Source organism: Salvia hispanica, chromosome 3 (assembly GCF_029641045.1).
Source record: "Salvia hispanica isolate PSC_SH4W2 chromosome 3, Shi_PSC_v1, whole genome shotgun sequence".
Classification (NCBI taxonomy): domain Eukaryota; kingdom Viridiplantae; phylum Streptophyta; class Magnoliopsida; order Lamiales; family Lamiaceae; genus Salvia; species Salvia hispanica.
Genome location: NC_142694.1, coordinates 59,614,288 through 59,638,935, shown reverse-complemented (window position 1 = coordinate 59,638,935; position 24,648 = coordinate 59,614,288). Strand labels below are relative to the sequence as shown.

Genomic DNA, 24,648 nt, shown 5'->3' with positions numbered 1-24,648 from the left:
AATTGGGGACGGAGGGAGTAAGAGAAAGTAGAATAATGACTGTTACTAAAAAGGAAAATGACTCTATTACTATAAAACGTAATAATATGGTAAAATAACTTTATCACTGTGAATCAATTGACCAGTTCACGTCCAATCGCTTTTCCATTTTCCAATCGCTGTTACAACCAGCTGACGTCCATTTTCAATTGATCAGCTGACGTCTAATTGCTTTTCCATTTTCCAATCCATTTTACAATCAGCTGACGTCCAATTGTGGAAGTATGTGGGCCACCATCTATTCTAATGTGGATTTGGAAATATTTTTTTCACTGCTATGACAAACTGCTTTTACATATTCACTACGATGAGATCGAGAATTGTGACCAAATAACATTTCTCTCTTTCTTCTTGGTGTAGCAATATCACAAGATGTCTGCCCCTTCAAAGGAGGTAACACTAACACTTCCTGAAAATTACATTGCAATTTCTATTTTTTTTATGAAAATTCTACCTTCGATTATAGTATAATTAGTATTGATGGATGGATCACATGATTTTGCCGTTATACACGTCTCTCTCCTTTTATTTTCATTTTATTTCGCCAATATTCTGTCGAAAACGCGAGAAGGGTTCAACCCTATATTCACATAGTAGCAAATGCAGAGATGAAATTAAGTAGTTGTCACTCAGGAATATAAGTAGCTAAACTAAAAAAAATGGAAATTGGAATATTTTGTACTACAAAAATATTGTTCAATTGTTGTTAATTGACTTAATTCTTGTTTAGGTATGTGGAATGAATGCAGGAAAAAGAGGTGGTGATGGTGATGGTGATGGTGATGGTGTTGGAGTTGGAGTTGGAGTTGGAGTTGGAGTTGGGTGCTCTCTCACAGGGAATAAGGATTTCTTTGATATTATTATGTTAAAGACACATGTCAACCCCCCTCATCATGTGGTATATATTCTCGTGTTTTTCATTACATCCTCTGAAATTTTTGTACTATGTTGTGTGTGTAATAAATGGTGCATTTGATTTAATTTGAGTATTAGTACTATTTCACATATGAGAATTCCTTGATTTTGGTGGCAACAGCGTCTATCAAAACACATTCTTCCAAAACTCCCTGATGTAAAGGTGCCTTTAGTTCTGAGGCATGGTGATAAGCAATGGCAGATGATGTATCTTGGAGACGACAAGTGGCCGAGGTTTGGGAGTGGTGTTTGGAGAAGATTCGTGAATGATAACAATCTGAAAGAGGGAGATGCTTGTGTCTTTGAGGTGATGGAGTCGAGCGCTCAGATTCTGAGGCTCGACGTTGTCATCATCAGGAACACCATGTATCTGCCGCCTGCGCTGCTGTCCAAGATTCAATCCTGGGGAAAGACACCGGAGACAGCTATAGAGCTTTAACTCCGCTATTTTCACCATTAAGCTTTACATTTCTGTCTCTGTAGACTCTGTTGTTAACTCTGCTACTAAGTGCTGGAATGACTGTTAATTAGGTTAGTATGTCATGTGCCTTGTGGAAGGTGGATTTAATGTGGATGTGTCATCATCCTTATCGGATGTAGATTAATTAGACTAATATTTTGATTATGAATTTGTGTTTATCTGATGCAGGTTAATCTCATTGGCATTTCATATGCGGTCATGACCAAATGCCACATGATGGTTTTATTGTTTTATTTTTTTTTAATGGACATATATTAGTAGTAAAAAATAGTAGTAGTAGTAGTAGTAGAATATTGTTTTGGAATATAAGAAGTATTCTCATATTCCATAATCCAAACTGACTACTGTTAAATAAGGTAAGAAGTATTGTCATATATTAATATTACCAATATTATCAAGTTGTGTGATAGTCTGGAATAATGGTAAAGATTTCGGGTTAGCCATATTTAGATTGTGAATTATACAAGTGCGGACTAATCGACTGAAATTCTATCTACAATCATAGCGACTGTCATTCGATGATTTTTTTATTTTCCATTTTGTGTATGTACGTAAGAAGAGACTTTTGTTTAAGAAGTACTAATATTCGAATGTCGTACAATCGAGAGATAGAAAGTCATGTCAAGGGATGTTAGTTTTATCTAACTACACTCACTTTATAGAGCATCAACTACGGTGCTCTCCACATAGAGCATGATCTTCACTATTCAAATATCGTAAGAAGTAAAATATTCAAATATCGTATGATCGAGAGATAGAAAGTCACGTCAAGGAATGTTAATTTTATCTACTACATTCACTCTATAGAGCATCAGCTACGGTGTTCTCCGCATAGAGCATGTTCTTCACTATTCATGGGCCCGATTGCTCTACCGGGGCGGAGCACACTACACCATTTTGTTTTCCAGAAAAATCAGCCATAAGCGAAACTCTCCTTTAGATGTTTCATAATAAACTCCATCGTGAAGGCTGAAGCAAATATTGGTGTATGAGAATCCAAAGATCATGACTTTGGTAGCTTTCCTTGTTGCAAAATGATGAAAATGGCGACAACTTTCCTCTAGCAGCCTTATCAATGGAACTGACAGTCTTTACAAAGTCATTGTATCGCAAACAAAATAAGCACTTCAAAGCGAATAGATTCGGAGATAAGATAATGATTGAAATAGTCTTAAATACCGAAAATCCAACCTAATGGGTCATCACCGTTGAAGAGAGGTGCTTGGAGTACAAAACGGGGGACAAATTCTCCAGTGGTGTGTGACGGCAGAGGTCTTCGAGTCCGATTTGATAAAGCTACCTTTGGCTGCGGTGGTTGGACCAGCGAGTTGCTGCTCCCGAAGGGAAGTGCGCGAAGCTGACGGCTCACATTGGGTGGCCGAGTATGCCACGTCGACAGCTGAGGCGAGCGTGCGTCAAGGCTGATCAGTGCTTCCTCGGTCAGTGAGTGCTGCCCGGATTTTGCTAAAAATTCTCCATGAGCATCGAGTAGTTGGTGTAATTCCACGAGCAACTCCTTGATATCTCGGAGTGCGTGTTGTTGTGACTTGTTATTCCTCGAGAAGCGGCATGGCTCATAGAGATATGTCAGGAAATAATTTGTGGCTTATTCCTAACTCAACAATTTGTATAGCAAAACAGAGAAATTGGAAGATAAATTGGAAGGATAAATAAAAGTGGGGGAAGTGTGGCATTACGAATATACTATCTTTTAGTCGTTGTTCATGTTCAACTTTAGGCCATCCGCATTCATGTCTCTTATCCATCTCTTAACCGTCTTAACTATTCATGGGTCCCACTGTACTTTTCATCTCATCTCTTAACTAAGAGACAGCACCTACATCCCTTCATCTCTTAACCATCTCTTAACATCTCTTAACTATTCATTCAATTTCATTTTCTATTTTTAATTCCAACAAATTCATTTGATAAAAACACACTTCATTAAATAAAATAAAAATTACAAATTAAAAGCCTAAAAAATAAAAAAAAATACATAATTAAAATCCTAAAAAATAAAAATAAAAAAAATACATAATTAAAATACTCTAAATTAAACTATAAAAACTACTCCGCCGACGAATCATCATTCCCTGAAGTCGGCGGTGCACCCAAGTTAGATCGATTCCCTATACCAAGTTGAGCTTTCATATACTCAATTCCGTCCATATGGGCTGAAACTTGGACATGAGTCATTTTTGAAAGGTCAGCCATCGAGGCGACCAGGTACATGGACATTAGGGTGTTCGAGCCCTTGCCCGTGCCGGATCCCGAGCCCTCACTCGCCTGGCGTGATTCGCCGCGGCCCCTCGCCCTCTCCCTCTCCCTCTCCCCCTCGCTCTCGCCACCTTCGCCGCCTTGGTCCCTTGCGGCCGACACCGTGAACCGGAAGAAGACCCCCCTGCATCATCGGTTGGTGTGCCCTCACGTGAGGTGTTGCCTTCCCCGCCATCACTAGACGAGTAGTGGCCACGCGCCGTGTGCTTCGTGCGTTTCGAGCCCGACTCGACACTGCCAGCCACCTTTCAAGGTGGTGGACTTGCGACCAAACATCGACAAACTTGAAATCTTTACCGACGTCGTCTTTGAAGACCCGCAATGCCGTTCTCAGAATGTCGGCTCCACTGGCTCCGCTTTGATAATTCACCGCCTCTGCCCTATATATCGCGCAAAATTTTTTGACATCTTTGTCGCATCGGTCCCAATGACTGCGGAGCATCTTCAAGTTGCGGGCAAAGGTGTTCTTCGGCCTTCGTGCGTTGTAAACTTCGGTGACTTTTTTCCAAAAACACTTGTTGGTTTGTTGATTCCTGACGACAGGATCGTACGAGACGCTGATCCAAGCGTCGTACAGACCCAACGTCTCTTTTTGGCTGTATGGATGACGGGTGTCGTCCCCCACAACCTCGTGGTCGCCCTCTTCCTCCTTTTCCTCCTCTTCCTCCTCAGCATTGACGCCGATCCTGAGGCCGATCCTGCCGGAGCCTCCACCTATTGGCCAGTCGGGAAAAGTGCGTTCAAGCGCCAAAAAATTCTCCGAAAATTGGGATAATCCTGGCGATTGCCCGTACCTCTGGGGGGAGGGACGATAGTATGCATCCACATCAAAATGTGATGTTTGGTACGCCGGCGAGTGGTCGAGGCTTGGGTGCCCGGCGACGAACCGGGAGTACCAAAAAAGTTGTACATGCTCGCCCAATCGTCGAACGAGTTCAAGTCGAACCCGCCGGAGCGCCGCCTGCCGGAGCCGCCGCCGCCGCTGGAGTTTCCATCGCCGGACATTATTTCAACAATTTGAGAGAAAGAAATAGATGAGTGTAGTGAATGGAAGAAGAATGAGAGTAGTGTTTGTGTGTAAAATGGTGAATGGAGTATGGAGTATATTTATAGAATAATAAAAGAAAAGAAAAGGAAAAATCTAAAAAATCGACCGTTTGAATACAACGATCATTTGACCGTTTAAATTTTTTTTTATTTAAATTCGAATTTTTCGAATTTATAAAAAAAAAATTATTACATCATAATTCGACCCGCGAGTGGGCGTCACGCCATACTCCAGCGCATGCCATGTGGGGCGCGCGCGTCGTCTCGCCAGCTCGAGGTCGGCCTCGCCGGCACGCGTCGCGCGACGAGATGCCTCGTCTCGTCGAGACGAGACCGAGACAGCATCGCATCTGCGATGCGGATGCCCTTAATACTCCCTCCGTCCCTTAAAATTTGGCACTATTTGACCCGTCACGGGTTTTAAGAAATATAATAGAAAGTGGATTGAAAAAATTGGTGACATGTGGGTCCTACTTTTATGTATTAGTTTTAAAATAAAATATGAGTGAGGATGAGTTAGTGGAATGTGGGGTCCACTACCAAAATGATAAAAGTGAAATGTGACAAATTTTTAGGGACGGACGAAAAAGAAAATAGTTGAAAATTTTTCAGGGACGGAGGGAGTACTAGAAGAATAGGCGAAAATGCAAGATCTTTACAAAAAAATGTATCCATTAATCTAAAATGAAAAGTAATTAAAATCAATAATCAAAAGCAAAGATAATTATTATATTTATTAAAATTAGATAAAAAGTTTATTAGTTACTACTCTCATTAGAAATGAAACGTTTTCTATTTTTTCCTCTCTCTTACTTTACTTTCTCTTTATTAACTCACAAAACAACACTGCATAAAATTTCCTGCCGGAAACCAAATGTTTCTTACTTATTGGGACGGAAGGAGTACTAATTTAAATACAAGTAAAAAATAATAAAATATGATTAAAAGATAATCAATAAACTACCACAAAATAAAAGTAATAATAAAACATGATTAAAAGACGATCAATGAATTAGAAACTCATAATTCTTATTTATAAATAAAGTTTATAAAAAGATAAAATTATTAAAAAGAAAAGTATTAATTGTATTTTTTAATTAATAAAAATCCCAAACCTAAGCCCAATAGATAAAAAGAAGAAGAGAAAAGGAAATAACAATGGAAATCATCAGAAAAGTTGCCCTCCTTGAGGCCTGAGGATGAATCATGAGGCGGAGTTTCAGATGCTGTGGGGTCCGGGGCCGTAGGAGTCTTCAGGCGGTTCTTCGGGGACGGCGGTGGGGTCGGCTGACCCCACGCGACCCCACCCTCCATCCGCCGTTGGTTGATAGACCTTTGATCTATCGTGATTGAGAACGCGCGTTTGCAACAAAAAGAAGATAAACCCTAGATGAGGTGCTAGGAGGCGATTTCAGCTAGAACCGTGAATGAGAATAAATTGTTTATTAGTATTTCTCAATGAACAAAACTATAGAATTTTATTATTTACATAATTCTAATCCCTAAACCGTATCTTGGCAATAAGCAATATAATTAAATAAAAAAACTTACAAAAGATATTGAAAATGAATAAAGATAAAAAAGATAAGATATGGAAATCCCTGTCTCTAGATAAAGTCACGGTAATTTGCAGCTTGGACGAGATTTACAAATCGAGGGCCCTATCAGTGCTCAATGGGATGGGGATCCTCTGTTGTGCATTTCAGCACAGCAGTCTTTGCTGCTCCACACAAAGAAATAAAATAAGTAACGGAATTAAATGAAATACATTAAGTAAAAATATATTATTTTAATAGTTTGTATGGAGTAGCTCAGCAGGAGATACTGTGCATAAATGCACAACAGAGATCAGACCCCTGCCCAATGTGCAGTGGAACATGGGTTCGGGTCATCTAGATAGACAAACAACCACCGTGACAATGGTGAAGACGTGGGCTAGTTCTCCACCTTCCTTCTATATATCTCCAAACAAAGGAGAAGTATAGATTTAAATAATTTACAAGATTATTTATAATAACTAAAATGAAAAAAATATGAATTCTAACATGCGTTTATTCTCCTCCACTCGCTTTTATTCTAGCACGTGGAGAATATGAAGCTTCTTGGTTTATCCATATCATATTCGCCGCGTTTGAAATTTACCTAAGTTGCGTGTTCTTCCTTCCAAACGTTATCTAGTTCTTTCATTTCCATCTATTTACCAATGTTATTACTCCTTATTAATATCTTCATGAACCTGGCATCAAGACAAATGAACAATATTGAATTATTTTATCTACTATATAAAATTATAAAATATACTCCCTCCGTTCCACTACAAGTGAGACGTTCCAAATTGGACGTTGTTTTGCAAAAATGATAATAAATAGTTAGAGTTGAGATAAAATAAAGTAAGCAAGAAAATAATGTATATACGACTCTCTTCTATATTATCCTCCCTCTTATTCTATTCTCTTTGTATTTTAATTATTTATTTATCACCTTTGCAAAATAACGTCCAAAAAGAATTATATTACTTGTAGATAAAGAAAAAATATATATACGCTAACTAAAATATCAAGCTTATGGAGAATTTTCCATTCCGCCGCCGTCACCGACAAAAGTAAAAGGTATGAGACTATATGGACGACAAAAAATTAACACTTCACGTATACAGGTATTTAAGATACATTGTCAAATAAATTAAGAAAGTTATACGGACTAACTTTCTTAAATTGCTAATTTGCTAATTCATCAATGCAATGTATTGAAAATATCAACATGATGATATTAAAATGTCTAACATATTATTTTGTTGAACTTCTATATAATGTGTTGATATTATGTTTTGACATTCTGATATCACCATGTTGACATTTTTAATACACTGTATTGATGAGTTAACAACTTAAATAGTTAGCAATATAACGCACCCTGACGAAGTACTATATTAAATTTAGTTCATTCTGTGATTTCCAAAAATCAAATTGTAAATCACAGAATTGTTCAATACATGAAGATGTTACATCTTTATTAGGAATGTTAACTCTATTGCATAGGATGGATTTAAGATTTTAGGATTTCAAATCACAAAATTGTAATTAAATACACGGAAATGTTATGTCTATTGGGAATATTAACTCTTTTTTAATAGAATAGGTTTTGATGTTAGGATTTAAAAGCGATTGTTACATTATCACGTAGTTTACCAAATAATGAGAATAATTTGATGATTGCAAAAATTAATTATTTAATTTTTGAAAAGTATAAAATAAATTAAAATTTGATTATCTTTCGAGATCTATTTAGTAATTTATCTTGGGGGTGTAATCCGTTGCTGGCTTTTCTTAATTTGCTAACTTGTTAACTAATCAATGCAGCGTATTAAAAATGTTAACATAAATTTTGAGTTGATATTAGTATATTGTGTTAACATTGATATTTAAATATTAACACAGTTTATTAAAATATCAACAGAAATATACATTGACATGTTCATGTGATCATGTTGACATTTTTAATACATTACGTTGATGAGTTAGCAAATTAGTAATTTAATAAAAAAATTAGCATTTTAACGTACCCCATTATCTTGTATCTAAATATTACATATTTTAAAGGGATATTGACATCTAATATCATGAAATTTCAAAAAGTTGAGTTTTTCCCATGAATTTTAAAATTGACAAATAATATCACGAACTTTACCCCGGGTTTATTTTTTCCCACGAATAAAAAAATTTCCACAAATAATATTATGATACAGATTTTTTTTCGTAATTTCTCGACAACAATTTTGAGAGCTTCAAGTTTTTCAATCTTTGAATATAGTTTTTCTTGAAGCACACCCTCCAAAATTGTTCTTCAATCAATGAAAATAATATGAATTTTTTCATTCGTGCGAAAAAAATAAACCCGGAGTAAAGTTCGTGATATTATTTGTCAATTTTAAAGTTTATGGAAAAAATTCAACTTTTTGAAAATTTCGTGATATTAAAATATCTATTTTAATATTTACTGTTTTCCTTGTGCTAACACCCTAACAAACTTGATTTATTCGCTTCTGAATTTATTACTTCCTTGACACTGAATTTTTATAATTACTTACAAATATACTCTTTTATTTAACTTTTGGAGATTAAATACTCCAACTATTTTACATTTGATCACAACACATTTAATAAGACATGTATTTACAGCTTTACACATGTACCGTATAAGTGTTGGCTACCGATTTAAAAATTCATATCATAGAATTTGTTAGGTCAAGCATAGCAAGATGGAATATATACGACAAAATGCAAAATACTTACTTATATTTTTCTTATACTGTAAAATATGGAGCAAGAAAAATACAATAATCTTCGGAATTTGGCGTCGGCCCCTCTTGTTGTCGATATTTTCAATCAACTACTATAATTATTATTCCATTTTAGACAAAGAGAGATAGATACATAGAGAGATATACGAATTGGTGGAGAGAGAGAGAGAGAGAGGGGAAACCGGGAAAGCGAGGAGAAAGAAAATGACTGTTTCTGGTTCTCTGCAACTCTCTCTGCAGCTCGGAATTTGCCGGAGCAACGGGCTTAGTAACAGATTTAGGGTATTCTATGCGAATCGTGTAGTCTCTCTCTTCAACTCAGCTATTTTTCCTATAATTGTTTTCTAATCGTAATAATCACTTTCCAGCTGCAGAATCCGAATGCCAATGGCAGATTATGTGTATCCGCCGATAATCTACCCTCAATTTCACTGGTACGCTCCGTTATTGGATTGATTTTATTTTCAGCCATATTTCTGATGTTTTTCATGGAAGGGGGGAATTCTCATTTTGTTTTTGCAGTTATATTTTCGATTGAAGTAGTTCTTTATATTCTAAGAGGATTATTTCTTTTATTGTGAATGCCTTCCCTTTGCTAGTCGTTTTTGCAGGAAATTTGTGTTTTTTTTACAATAATTCGTGTTTTTGGTAATCTGAATTTAATTGTACTAAGGATTTAATTATTGTATCTCTTCCTATTACTTTGCACTTCATTGAAGTTTTGCCTTCGTGCTGTCTCTTTGTTCTTGGCCACGCTTGACATTAATATTCAATTACATTTTCAGCAACACTATTCTTGGAGTTCGAATGTTTCGAAGAGAATAAATAGAAGAGTATGCACCATTCCTTGTAGAAATAACCGGCTTAGGTGCCATTGTTTTTTAAATCTAGGCGCGCCTTTGGACACTAACTGTGTAAAGAATGCAACCTTGACATTAGCAAGGTAATTTCTCCTTTTCAGCATCTGCTTTTTCGTCTGATTTCTCCGAGAAGATCCTTAAGCCACAATTAAACCTGTTGAAGCATTAGTTTTGCACATGAAATAGGGCAAAATTCTTAATGGGGTGCGATTATGGGCATGTATCCGACATTATTTGTACACTCTTTTGCCATAATAAACATGCTATAATGGGGGATAGATGCCCATAATCACACCCCATTAAGAATTTTTCCCATGAAATAGTCATCTGATGTGAAACTGTGTGATTCTGTTTTAATTCTCTAGCTGTCAGTTTTATTAAGTCATAAGTTTGTGTGTTGCAGATCATTTAATCGTTTGCAAGGAAGTCCCCTTGTCATTAAATTGGCTTCAGCCGTCGGTATTATCATCTTTGCTGTATGGGGTCTTGGGCCACTTGTGAGACTTAGCAGAAACATACTCTTCCACGTATTGTGTTCTTCATATTTCAGTTCCTAAACCTTTTTTTTCTATTGTTTACATCCTTGTAAGAAGGGGTCTCTGAGATTTAGTTGAGTACTTGACCTTCGTAAGTCATCGACTAATCGAATACAATTAATCTGTCACATGTGCAGAAGGGTGATAATACATGGAAAAAGAGTAGTACTTATCAAATTACAACATCTTATATTCAACCATTGCTACTATGGACAGGAGCAATCCTCATTTGCAGGTTAGTATGTCTGTTAGCGGAAGATAGAAAAATCAGATCTGATAGGGTCACTAAACTATATTTAGTATCTTACAGAGCACTGGATCCAGTAACTATTCCCACAGAAGCTGGTCAGGTTGTTAAACAAAGACTCCTAAATTTTGTCAGATCCTTATCAACAGTGTTGGGCTTCTCATATTGTCTGTCAAGGTTAGTATTGTTTTCTTTTTACTGACTAATGTTGACTTCTCAAGATTTTTATCTACATTAAAGTGATACTTTCTTTTTGCTGTGACATTGACATTGATAGAGGTTGGTTTCCCATGACTGTTTTCATGTATATTGGCTACTGGACTTACTAAGGCCCTCATACATATTTATGCACATTCACCTGAGCTTCCTGCTGGTTAAATATAGCATTCTTTTATACGTTCATGCTCACAATATGCATACAGAAACTTACATCATACATTTATGCGTTTCAAGATTCTTTCGTTTCTTAGATAAGATACCTCCCTTTCTTGCTTGACTAGGATATTCACTGATCCATCACTTGTCCGATTTTTGTTGTCTTCTTTGCTCTTCTTTCTGAATCGTTATTTAAGAAAATACAACAGATAAATATAAAACAAGATGACTTGATAAAATAAGTAGGGTTTTGGACATAAGAATAGTAGCCTGGGTAAAGTACATAGAAAGCTTGCCTGGGTGCTTCCTAGGTGATTAATTGCGAGCCGTGTGTAATTCGATAACTTTGATATGTAATTTTAGTTACATTTTTAAGTGTCTATCACTTTTTGGATCTATGTATAAGTATGTATCTTATTCCAAATTTCTTCCAAACAGTTTACATCTCGGAGAACTAATGTCATTTTTTATTACTTTGTGCAGTCTGATCCTACAAGCACAAAAAATTGCAATGGAGACAAATGATTCCACAGACACTAGAAATGTATGTTCCCACTCTTTGTTTCACGCTACAGGATCTCTTCATGCGCTTATACTACTGTTACTGTGAAAAAACCTACTCCCTCCGTCCTTGAAAATTTGTCACCTATTTCCTTTTTCCTCCGTCCCTAAAAATTTGTCACCTTTCACTTTTACCATTTTTGGTAGTGGACCCCATATTCCACTAACTCATTCTCACTCACATTTTATATAAAACTAATATTATAAAAGTAGGACCCACGTGCCACCAACTTTTTAAACCCACTTTCAATTACATTTCTTAAAACCCGTGCCGGATCAAATGGTGACAAATATGGGGGATGGAGGGAGTATTTCACTTATGGTGGTGCACAGATACTTTAGTTATAACACCACTTTACTGTACTGTTTAAAAGCTTGGCCAATTACATACTTGTTTGACCTACACTTTTTCTAATATAATGGGTTCCTTCCCCCTGAAATTATTTAGCTGGAACTTTTGTCAAAATTCCATAGTGCATATCTTACCATTGTAGCATGTTTATTATGAACTCCCTGAATGTGTAGCATGGTATGCATTCGATATGCAATTATGCATAAACCCAACCCACACCATAATCATTGAAACTTATGGTTGGTATATTTATATGACAATGCTCATATTTATATACAAATATGAACTATTAAAATGCTTGCAAATTGTGTGTATCATAGTCAATGAGGATCCTACTGTATCCATACAAACATAGAACTCTCTTACCACTAAATAATTTCAGTTAATGATAAGACAACATGTATTAATTTACAACCATTGTAATGCTTATGGATTCTGTATGTATTGGTATGTTAGGGATCCTTCTTATTCAAACTAACTTCACCAGATAAAAGTTCCACATGAGTGATCAGATATTCAGTAAAGGCGTGAAAAGGGTTTCAGTGTGAGGGTCAATGAATAAATGTGTATTTTTCATTTTTCTTTTATAGTTGGTTTATTACATTATCAAAATAAATTTAAGCCCTCAGAACTTTTGACTGTTTTGCTTCTAAATCTTTATTTCATAATTTACTGTATATAGCCTGCCTTCTATGTACTCCACACCAGGAACTTTTATCATCGAACTTTTGTATCATCTAGATTTTAAATTTTAGTACTGAACATGGTTTTAAAGAAAATTTAACTGTTCTGGTACAAAATAGCATTTCAGAGCCCTTTTTTTTTTTTTTTTGCAAAAAAGGGTTATTTATATAATTCAACCTTTTAACCTGATACCATAGATAATCCCACCCATTTTCCACAACTGTAAGTTTAAAAATTTGATTGGCTACGGCTCAATGGATTTTCATGCATAAATTGGAAGCTACCAAATGGAAGGATATATCTACGTATATGAGTAGAGAAAGCAGAATACGTGCTCCATTTGATACTGAAATTAGTTCACTCTCAACAGTTTTTTGTTGCTTCTTCACAGATGGGTTTTCAGTTTGCTGGCAAAGCTATATATACAGCTGTGTGGGTTGCGGCTGTATCATTGTTTATGGAGCTGTTAGGTTTCTCAACTCAAAAATGGCTCACAGCTGGAGGTCTGGGGACGGTCCTGCTCACACTAGCTGGACGTGAGGTGCAAATGAAATTTCTGTCCATTTTTTAGTATATCCCAATCATTTTTTGAATTCTTGCCTATTTTAAGACCCATTTATTGTAAAATCCACTCAAGAGCCCTTGGTTTCTGTATTCAGATCTTTACAAATTTCCTTTCAAGTGCAATGATTCATGCTACCCGGCCATTCGTTGTGAATGAGTGGATTCAGACCAAGATTGAAGGTTATGATGTTTCTGGGACAGTTGAGGTTCGTATGGGGTTGTTGAAAAACAGTAGCAGTGTATCATAAAAATTGTATTAGGCATGTTGCTCCTTGAGACATGAAAATTGTATATAGGTTGTTTAATTATGTTCTCACAGTCTGTATATCTGTCTGGCCTATTACTGCTGTTCAGACACTGCAATGCACATGAACTCGTGAGAGTTGCAGATGTCTACTTTCAGAGTGAATAGACAAACCTTTCTTCACCTTGTGTCATGTTCCTGTCCTCACTGATGTTGCTTGATTTCAGCATGTAGGATGGTGGTCGCCAACAATTGTAAGAGGGGAAGATCGTGAAGCTGTCCACATTCCCAACCACAAGTTCACTGTGAATGTTGTGAGAAATCTAACTCAAAAAACTCATTGGCGTATTAAAACCCACCTAGCCATCAGTCATCTGGATGTGAGCAAAATTAATGTGAGTTCTGTTATACTTTGTGTAGATAAATTCTGCTGCAAAGGAATGGATTGGTTCTCTCATTTTGATCCATCTTAAAATGTCATCCGCTCTGTGCAGAACATTGTAGCTGATATGCGCAAGGTATTGGCAAAGAATCCTCAAGTGGAACAACAGAAATTGCACAGAAGAGTATTCTTGGACAATATTAATCCTGAAAATCAGGCCCTCATGGTGAGATTTAATTCTTTGAAGTACAATTGAAGGGAAATTTTTTTGTACTGTGAAAATTAATGGTGAAAACAGTTAATACTTCCCCACCTACCTACCAAAACCCCAACCAGAGAGAGAGAGAGAGTTAACAAAATCTTCTGCATTGAGCTTGATTTAAAATATATTTGTGAGCATTTCTCATCATCACCTGGAATATGCACTCGTGATACATATATAACTCCAAATTTATGGATATGTAATTTTTTTTTTTGTGTACAATTGTGCAGATAATGGTGTCATGCTTTGTGAAGACCTCACATTTTGAAGAGTATTTATGTGTTAAGGTGAGAATTTTTCTTAGTCATTGCTCTCTGACGCTCTTGACTCTCTGTCAATAAACACTGCTCTATACGACCTTAAATGATGCATCTTTGGAGGTCATGGGCTCATAGCTAAATAATGATTAGAGAATGCAGGCGCTAAACTGTCTCTATGATATAGGTTGCGAAGTTGATATAAGTGGCACAATTTTTTCTCGGACTTTTCTTTTTCTCAACTTATTCGCATGACCTTGGTTTTTTCTACTAGTTCAGATGAAACGCCTTTTGATCGTTGTATTTGATTTCATTTATTTGGACAACAGGAAGCTATTCTGCTTGATCTACTCAGAGTCATCAGGCACCATCGTGCTCGACTGGCCACTCCCATCCGCACAGTTCAGAAAGTATTTACTGACGCGGACCTGGACAGTGTACCATTTTCAGAAACTATGTACAACCGAGAGGGAATGTCAAATCGGCAAGTGCTATTGATTGAACCATCCTATAAAGTCAACGGGGAGGAAAAGCCCAAAAATCAAGGTCGACCAGCAAGAGCAAATGTGGAGGATGATATCAAGGGAACATCTGCAAAGCCAGTACCAGATAGTAAGGTAGAAGCTAAGGGTGAAACAAATTTAAGCACTGATTCTAAATCCAGAACACCAACATCTGATGATAAGGCGAAAGACATGCAAAAATTAGATACCAAAGCTGATTCCGAGGCTGGAAACGCGCTTAAAGTTGAGACCAAGGAGGATCTAAAGACGGTTTCAAAATCCTCATCTGATCCTAAACTCAGTAGCAGTGCAAAAACCGTTGCGAATACCGACAGCAAGTCTATTGAAGAACCAAGTCCAACAGCTGATAGTTCTTCTAAGCAACCACAAAAGGTTGGGCAAGATGCAAGCTCAATCTCCTCACCGGAGTTGGGGGGCCGAAGATCAGACAATGCCTATTCAACTCCACATTCGAAGCAAGCTGCACAGACACCTGCAGCCAAGCCATCTATGGAAGAGAATATAGTCCTGGGGGTTGCACTGGATGGCTCGAAGAGGACCCTTCCCATTGAGGAAGAAATGGTTGCCCCACCAAATCCAGAAGACATGAAGGAGTTGGCCACGTTGCGTAGTGGCAATGGGCCAGCAGTAACTGAGGAGAAATTGAAAAACGATGGTAAGAGGCCGAACACCCCTGGCTCTCCGAGTAGCGAGCAGTCAGATCAGCAAAAGTAGAAGCATATCTGGCCTCTCCTGCAGTGCACAATTGGAACTGTACATATGCATATGCTATTTTTGAGAGAAGTGCATGATCTTAGGTAAATCTTCAATTGTGCTTCTTTATATATGAAGTTCAATTTAACTTTGCTGATGTAAGCATTGAACTTGCCTTTTTGTAATGCATCTGATTTGTAATAGCTTGCCCCTTTTGTGCTGTGCTATAGATATTGGGGGCGTAAATCCCTTTCTCCTATATTTTTCGGGAATGAGGATTATTTGTCTTTCTATATTAAATCCATTTTGATGAATTTTCGAAACCATACAACTCTCTGTTGATGCATATGGTATTTTACTTTTCATCATAAACTGAACTGAAATTATATGCAACAAGTAGGAGAAAACAGCTAAACCCTAAAACTGCTCTCCAAAGCCTGCGATTTGATTTTTGATGCAACAAGTAGGAGAAAACGGTGATCATTTATCAAAGAATGACTCTGGTTATCAAATGATTAAAAATCTATGAGCAATTTACTTAGAGCATCACAATGGATGCCCTAGTGGAAGCCCTAGTGGTTGCCACGTCAGCATGTCCTATCTTTCTGCAATGGTGGAGCCTAGTGAATGATGCTCTATCTCTTATCCATTTTTCATTTCAATTTTAATGTTATCTTTTTATATTTTCACATATTATAAATAGAAAAATTAAATGAAAATCATGCATTACTTAATTTTTTAAAAAAATATATAAATTATATATTTAATTTTAATTAAATAAAAAATAGCAAAATATAAATACAATATTATACAACACAATAAATTTAAATAAAACACTTACATTAATCGAATAAAATGAGTAAAGTATAATAAAGGTCAAAATAAAAAAAGTATGTTGAGTTTGGGACTTGAACACAAAATCTCTATAATTTTCCAAGATATATTTACCATTTGGCTAAACATAGATTATACATTGAAATCAAACAAACTTTTACATAAAGCAACAAAAAACTCTCTTTTAAGTGTAAAACTAATTGTCCCACATCGAAATCACAAAGAAATTTTGAGTTGATAATCTATCTATAAAATTATCATTTATCCCACATCGAAGTTACAATGAAAGTTGGAGTTGAAAACCTATCTATAAAAGGTTTACTCAAGTAATGCAATACTTGCTCATTTAGTGTGAACTATCGGTCGATCGGGCTCGGGATCGGTCGCGCCCGAGCGCGACCGAGGGCTGCAATGGATGCCCGACCACGCCCGAGCCTGATCTCGGCCGATCGGGCGCGCGATTGGGCATCCATTGTGGATGCTCTTACTATACTTAGTTGACATTCATAAAAAGTAGTACTCCCTCCGTCCAAAGTTCTTTTTTGGCAAAAACTTTATTACTTCTCTTTAGGCCAGCTTATTCGGCCGGTTCCGGTTCTAACCGTACCGGTTGATCGGTTAACCGGTTTCAATTTTTCATAAATCCTAGAACCGGAACTGGAACTGACCGGTTAAGAATCGGTCGATTTCGGTTCCGAACCAGAATCGATGCGTAATCTTAACCCGAATTTATTTACTATAATTTTAAATAATAATCTGACATCTGGAAATATAATAAATAATACCTCAAAATTCAAATAAATATACAAAAAAATACAAACCAACAATACAATAATATTCATATATGGGTAAGAGTGATGACAAGTGTAGTAGGTCGGACTAGTTTATGTTGACAATTCTTTTATAGAAAAAGGAGTTCTAAAATTTAGTATTTTTTCTAAAAGGAGCTTTAAAAAAATTGAATTCCATTTTCCTTTTTTTGCTAATAAATATTCAATGGAATTTCCAATACTAATTGATCTTGTTGTGACTTTTTGGTTTAATATGGAATGATATTGTATTTGTGTAGTTCTTTTGGAAATTAAAAACAAACTTATGATTTTCTACTCATAGTAGTTAGTTCATAAAAATGGATTGGGGAAATAATTATAGATTTAAAGCATCACGGTTTAAACATTTTAAATACTTCAAAAAATAGAGCTCGCAAATTTAACACTGTTTGAATCTTGAATTCACTCAATGTTTCAAATTATTTATTTCCAATTCAATATTAATTCAATTAAGTTAGATTTATTAGTATATTAAATTATATAAAAAAATTGAATTGTAATTTGGTTCCCGGTTAGGAACCGATCGGTTTCGGTTCTACCGAACCGAATTTATATAAAATGTTGGAACCAGTACCGGAAACGGAACCGGTTTTTCGGTTCCCGGATCCTCAATTAACCGGCCGGTTTCGATTCCGATTCTAGTTAAACGAGAACCGGGGAATCGTTTAAGCACCCCTACTTCTCTTATTTTACCTCTCTTCATCTCTCTTACTTTACTTTCTCCACTTTAACTTTTAACAAATCAATTTCTTAAATCTCGTGCCAAAAGAAATGCCCCAACTTCCTTGGGACGGAGGGAGTACTATTGAATTATGAGTTCTTCGATTGTTAATGCGGTATATAAGGACCGCTATCTTTCAGACATGCTAAAATTGTTATTACGATATATAAGGACCGCTATCTTTCAGGCATGAATCTATCTGATTTGGGAGGGAAGAACTTAAATCAGTATCTCAATTCAAACATGGGTCTGATTCACACTCCATATTCTGAGTTACTATATGAAATTAGAAAAAATCAGAGTCTTTGTCTAAAAAAAAAATGTATAGATCCTTTCAACGAGATAGGGGTAATACATTTAGATACAATTGTATTTTTTTAAACCGTCGTAATTATATGCAGCAAAATTATAACAAAGAGATGCACGTTTCTTTTATTTGCAATTTCTCTAAAGTAAGACTCACTCTATCCTAGTGTAAAGTTCTTTTATTTGCAATTTCTCTAAAGTAAGACTCACTCACAAGAGAATTGGAAAGTTCAACGACTGGACATAAAAAAAATGAAATGCATTAATTAATTTAAGATAGTGGAAATGAGTGGCATATTACAATCATATCCTAAATGCTGGTTCACGATAATTGTATAGTTAATCACGACCTCAAATTTTACAAATATATAACATTCCTAGGAGTAGGACGACCCCAAATGAATGAAGGGAAACCATTTATTGTCTAAGTAATGCAAGCCACAACCACACACTCTATCTGCAGCCAAAATTCATACAAGGATCGCCCGGTAAACGCGCAACCAGCAGCCTCAAGCACTGCACATACAGTCCGGAGCTGGGTACGTATAGATTGACTGTTGGGACCTCCTTAGTCGGAGTATCCCTTGCCGACTTTTATGCCCTTCCACGACCGCCTCCTGAAACTCCGGCCATGTCAGGCTCTTGTTCAAGAAAAGCGGCCCTAAAAGCGCCATGTTAGGCCTTATCGTCTTCATATTCTCGTATGTCCGATGGCCAACCTGCAAATTCGGGATTCATACGTAGAAAACCAACAAAATTAACAAATACGAACTTTGATCCGATATGAGTATTGTTTGATGGAGCTTGAACCGTCAGAGGTCCGACACAAGTTTACGTTTTTGATAGATTTGATGGGAACAGAGCAAATTACCATGGCATTGTGCATGTTTCCCGGTGAGGCGGAGATGAAGATATCGCTGTGCATGCTGACATAGTAATCAACCGCAGCTAATAGTGAAGCCTTTCCTTTGATCTGAGCTCTCTCCTCTGAAGATGCAAGGCTCTTTTTATCTTCCATAAGAGGAAACAAACTACGCAACGTCGAGATCCTCGCTTCCCCGCCATATACCTGAAACAGAATCACAAGAATATTAGCAGCTTCAAGAAAGTGTTGGCTAAGCTATAAACAATTTATGCAAGTAAAGAAAAAGGAACATTTGCTTGACATACCTTGTGAGAAGCAAGATACAAGCGAGTGCTGTTGTCGAACCCTAGAGCAGCTAGCAGCAATCCGATCTCTTCTGGAGTCAACGGGCACCGCCCCTGACTCCTCAACTCCTCATCAGTGAATTGAGAATTTAACACCCTTCCCTGCCAAATAACCTGTCGATACTTGGCAAGAGCTAGCTTCTCGGCTTTACCTCCACCGAAGTCACAAGCTGAGTGGGCAGCCATATCCTGAATAACGAATGAAACTGACGTGTTAAAGTGTGCACTGTGCAGTCACCGAAAAAAGGTGAAGTAGACTCAGAGTGTGTAAAAATCTAAAAATGAACAAATAAATGTCTAAATAAGTCCAAACGGAAACATATTTAAGTACTCGGAAATCAAATTTAGCCCATAAATTATCTAAGCAATCATACCTTGTCAAAACGAAGGTGGAGGACAACAAATTTTCCACTCCCTTGTTTGTCTTGTGAATCGGTTACTCTTGTTAGGTAGTTACTGCTGTCGGCTTCATTTGTGGTGGGAGGATGTCTCAGACGACTGACAAGGGTGTTTCCCAGATCCCTAATGTGAGGAACAAAGACTAGAGCCTGGAAATTGACCTTACACCTTAGCCTCTGGATGTCCTTGGGCATATTGTCAAAAGCCAGACGGTGGGAAAAGGGTGCAACTGCAGCAATCCCGTAGCTACAAAATGGAAAAATATAACAATTAAACCCTGATAAAATTGAAGTTCAGAACAAGAACAAAGACGTCTATACGTAGGCCAGCCAGGCTGAATGTTGTATGCAAGTTTCAAGGATTTTATTCAGACAAAAAAGAAGCTTTTCTCCTAACTCCCGAACAAGGTACAGCAGAAGGTCATGAAACACGTAGTGTTTAAAAAGAAATAGAGGAAACATGCCAACAAAATGCCAAATGACATAAACACGTGGCATGATTGAGTATACGAAAAGAATGCCAAATCATTATTTCAAATCCAGAAAGTGAAATAAATCTCTAGGAGTCCAACCTTTGCAGGACAGGCGAGACATTTTCCAGATACCAGTTTGCTGAAGCATGAACAGGTGCAGTCTTTATTCTGTTAGCACGAATTGCTTCAGCATAGTACTCCCGAGTGCTCCAAAAGTACTCATCCGGCAACTCTTTTACAATAGATATGTCGTCTTTCAGTACATTAATGAAGTGGTCGACATCAAAAATTTCCTCAAATGTGCTGCAAGGAAAAGACAAAAGAGCGATGTCTCGTTCGGGTCAACGACTGACGATCAAAAAAAGAATAAGGACTAGAACTCTCGTCCTAACAAAACTCATTTGAAGGGTAAGAACTCAATAAAGAGGACCTTGAATCTTTCCAAACAGGATTTACTTCAAGATGCGGAATTATGAGTGTTGCATTCAAAATTTTAGCAAGAGCAACTGCATCACAAATCTTTATAAACGGATTATATGTATTAGTGAACTCCATATAAACTAATATCAACCAGTTCAGAAAAAGAACTTGCGCACGTGCCACCTAATAATAAACTGAAGTACTTACACCCATTCTCTGCTGGTTTAGTCCTCCATCGAGGAACACCTGAATATAGCCTTGAGATTTCTCTGGCAACGCTGCTCAAGAAAGAACACCATTCGTTTAATGGAGACAAACAGCGGTTTCAGATTATACATGCTTGCTCAGATTCGGCTATGCCTTTCTCTTAAAAAAATAGGAGACACAAATTGAGACGATGCAGAAAATTTTACTTACTCGATGTACTGACTTGTTGAAGACAAGGTTTCCATCCTTGGTTGGCAGAAGGCCTCCATAGATCACGTTGTAACTCCGCAGACTGAAACAAAAGGAAAAACAGAAGCAAGAATGGCTCAGCAGCCTGAACTTTGAACTCTGAAGAAAGAACATTGTTTAAGACGTGCAGTGAACTCTTACTCACAGTTTGGCGTTCCAGAGCACTCCTAAGTAAACGAGTATGTTGTGGTTTTGGAGCATTCCACTCCTGCACCAGAAACAATTGTCAGCCTGTGAGAATGATAGAAGGTTGGTCTAGCGACAAGATGTTCATAGTAAACCAAAGCAACACATTCATCATGAGATTCATGACTTTAATATCCGCGGAAATTGGGCTGGTAAACCTGTACATGTTCAGATCTGTCGTCCAAGCCTGTATCGTGAGTCGTTTCTAATGACCATATGGTGTTTTACCGATGAACACGACACCAATCATACACGGGGTGGCTTCATAGTTCTATTTAAACCTCATTTACTAATGCAAATCAATAATCCAGCCAGCAAGGGACCAGAAAGAATATAAGTTCTATAAATACATAAACAGATCCAAATTACCTACTCTACATTAAGTCAACACTTGAAATAATTATTACTTATAAGCAACTAAATCTGACACAATAATTCTATGCTTGACCAATTTGCTAGAAAATTGAACTGCCTCAATAATATTTTTATCGGAAGCCAAATTCCAGATTCCTAACCATCTAGTTTAAAAATAAAAGTTTTTCTAATAAACACCAAAATATGATTAATAGTTCAATTAAAAACTGCCACCAAATCAAAGGAAATCTTCACTGGCAACGAAATCCTCAACAACCGAATAACTAACCAAGAATCAAGATTGCCAAAATTTCCAAAATTCCCATCAAGATCAAATCTTTTCCCTACCTACCTAACAATTCACAAATTTCCACAAAATACCATTTCATATAAAAGGCAAAAGTCCTCCAATCTCACCCCTTTTGCAACAGCCTCTCCTATAACTAAACAAAACAGCAAATTTTACTAAACACAAACACAAAAAAAAGCAAAATTATCAAACACAAAGATAACTCCAAACAAACAAGACATAGATTCATCAAACATACCGAGACAAGTGAGGGAAAGGCATGGCTGAAAGGAGTGAAAAGGCTGGGAAAGAGAAGGGGCAGCAGCAGCAAAAGGGCTCCAGCCATGGTTCTTCCTCCTCCTTTGTAGCTGTGAATGTGAGAATGACAACCCTCCCTCATACTAATAATAATGGCTGTCTTGATCTTTATTGCAAGCTAACTGCACATGTATTCTTATTTTTTTATTGTTGTAAGCAATGAAAGATGCAAGGGTGGAGAGGGACTACAACTGGAAATAAAGAGGGGCCAATTTCATTCAGTCCACTCACCCCCATTTATGACGCTCACAGACAAAACACACTCCCAAATTAAAGATCCAATTTTTTTAACTAAAATATTGTCAGAAAAAAAACCCTTCAATATTTACACCCAAAATTAAGGTGGAAAGAGTTAACAAGAACCACAATTACAATAATTGAGCAATAATGCAGTAGCAAGAGAACATCAAATTACAGTGCACAAAACTTGACAGTGAGAAGACAAGAAACAGCTGCATAAATTTGGAGTCTTTGTGGTCAAGGGGGGAGTAATATAATTGGTTGTGATATCTTATCAAACAGCTGATTGTAATATTTTATCAGCCACCGCTTTCTACGCGTCGCACAATGAATTGGGTCGTCTTGTAATGCAGGTTTTTTGGGAAAATTCTTTCCAATTTTATTATGCGAAGTTTCCTTTTTTTTTTAATTAATTAATAAAAGTAGGGAGGATTATAAATTATTAGGTTTAATCGCGATCAAAATATTTGTGGGGAAAAGAAAATATTGTGTGGGGTGTCATTTTTTATTATTTTGTGATTGGGATATCGCGCCACCGACGGATTGCTTTCGCCATGGTCAAATTATTGGATGATTTGGTTTTCTCTTTTTTACACTGTACTTATTATTTACATTTTTTTGGAATGATTGGAAATTTGGGGTAATTCATAATTTAACGGAATACATATGGAAAGGACATTTTTTGGAATGTTTGGAAATTTGGGATAATTCCTAATTTAATGGAATATATATGGAAACACATTGTATTTAACAAAATAGAAAAGATAAATAAAAGAGATATATCATGTATTTACTTTTTTAAAAAGTGAAATATACGCTTTCAAATATTAACACATTCCAAATAAAAAAATACATTGAAAAATAAATTGTTTTTATAATAAAATAATACTCCTACAAAATGCATTATACGTGATTTAATACCTTCTCAAATATCTTTTCTTTTAAAGAATAATTTTTCATGAAAAGAAGATAAATATAATAGTTATAAGATTTTACCTCCATCTCAAATATCTTTTCTTTTAAAAAATATTTAAAAAAAAAAAAAATTAAATATAATAATTATAAAACTTTATCTCTTTATTTGGAGATAAGTTATACGAAACTTAAATAACATCTCATTTTCTTGCTTTCTTAAAAGAGAGTAAAGAGAGACGCAATCACGGGTTTAATGTGAAAAGGAAGTGTCTGAAAAACATATTTTTGCTTATTTAATCTAATATTCACCCTCAACTTCAAATATGAATCTGACGGAAATTAAAAATACATATAAATATAAGAAGGGAAATTGGTCTCTAAAATCATGAACTTTGTCTAAAATTTGGTATTTCCCATGAACTTTGAAATTGGTATATAATATCACGAACTTTGCATTTTGTTTGGTATTTCCCACGGCATGTCTATTACTATATTTGACTAACTTACGAGGCTTTTTCATCATACTTCACACAATTAAATCAACGTGATTTTCAACGTAACTTTTTATCCTACATGTTATGAACTTAAAAAGTGGTTCAAAATATTATAAAACATATCACGGTTGCCTACGTTAAATAAGATTTTGATGAAAATATCTTATTTGAGTGAGTTTGGGAAATACCAAACAAAATGCAAAGTTCGTGATATTATATACCAATTTCAAAGTTTATGGGAAATACCAAATTTTAGGTAAAGTTCATGATTTTAGAGACCAATTTCCCATATAAGAAAATACGTTGTAAAAAAGAATATCATAATATAAACAATTATTTATTTATTGCTATAAATCTCATTGAAGAAAGGGATCAAGTACTTTTACCAATTTTCTTCCATTGTAAAAACATTTTCCTTTGGATCTACAGAATGAATATTCCAATCAACAGTTGCAAGCAAAGCATTAGATAAAAGGAATTCTAATTTTCCTAAAAGTAGAGGAACATATTTATTTATTTATAACTATAAGGTTATTTTGGGGCAACAGAAATTTATTTCCAATTTTGATTAGGCTTATCTAGTTAAATGACGTACTAATTACTTA

The 24,648-nt window shown here is 36.2% G+C and overlaps 3 protein-coding genes across 6 annotated transcripts; 2 read left to right on the top strand and 1 right to left on the bottom strand.

Moving 5' to 3' along the window:
• The first annotated feature begins 327 nt into the window (after positions 1 to 327).
• On the top strand, positions 328 to 1,579 carry LOC125209082 (B3 domain-containing protein Os04g0386900-like). Its single transcript, XM_048108682.2, has 3 exons — positions 328 to 432; positions 770 to 937; positions 1,076 to 1,579. The coding sequence occupies exons 1-3, from the start codon at positions 412 to 414 to the stop codon at positions 1,391 to 1,393; spliced, it is 507 nt and encodes a 168-aa protein (XP_047964639.2). The 5' UTR covers positions 328 to 411; the 3' UTR covers positions 1,394 to 1,579.
• Positions 1,580 to 9,184: 7,605 nt separating this feature from the next.
• LOC125214603 (mechanosensitive ion channel protein 2, chloroplastic-like) lies at positions 9,185 to 15,914 on the top strand. 3 transcript variants are annotated; one of them, XM_048115694.2, is made up of 13 exons: positions 9,185 to 9,341; positions 9,428 to 9,493; positions 9,845 to 10,002; positions 10,323 to 10,446; positions 10,593 to 10,690; positions 10,766 to 10,879; positions 11,561 to 11,621; positions 13,066 to 13,215; positions 13,334 to 13,444; positions 13,710 to 13,877; positions 13,977 to 14,090; positions 14,357 to 14,413; positions 14,713 to 15,914. In XM_048115694.2, the coding sequence occupies exons 1-13, from the start codon at positions 9,264 to 9,266 to the stop codon at positions 15,619 to 15,621; spliced, it is 2,208 nt and encodes a 735-aa protein (XP_047971651.1). In that variant the 5' UTR covers positions 9,185 to 9,263; the 3' UTR covers positions 15,622 to 15,914. The 3 variants fall into 3 exon arrangements, with proteins under 3 accessions (XP_047971651.1, XP_088924937.1, XP_088924938.1); XM_089068811.1 differs by having other exon boundaries at positions 9,187 to 9,341; positions 9,434 to 9,493; XM_089068812.1 differs by having other exon boundaries at positions 9,334 to 9,357; positions 9,434 to 9,493.
• A 2,621-nt stretch (positions 15,915 to 18,535) lies between these two features.
• LOC148931174 (O-fucosyltransferase 31-like) lies at positions 18,536 to 22,952 on the bottom strand. Of its 2 annotated transcripts, XM_089068810.1 has the most exons (11): positions 22,810 to 22,952; positions 22,336 to 22,516; positions 21,393 to 21,455; positions 21,209 to 21,290; positions 20,999 to 21,069; positions 20,802 to 20,890; positions 20,471 to 20,674; positions 19,875 to 20,145; positions 19,462 to 19,689; positions 19,163 to 19,360; positions 18,536 to 19,010 (listed from the first exon to the last, which is right to left on the bottom strand). In XM_089068810.1, exons 2-11 carry the CDS (start codon positions 22,474 to 22,476, stop codon positions 18,801 to 18,803), a joined length of 1,557 nt encoding a protein of 518 aa, XP_088924936.1. In that variant the 5' UTR covers positions 22,477 to 22,516; positions 22,810 to 22,952; the 3' UTR covers positions 18,536 to 18,800. The 2 variants fall into 2 exon arrangements, with proteins under 2 accessions (XP_088924936.1, XP_088924935.1); XM_089068809.1 differs by lacking the exon at positions 22,810 to 22,952 and having other exon boundaries at positions 22,336 to 22,617.
• Positions 22,953 to 24,648: the final 1,696 nt, after the last annotated feature.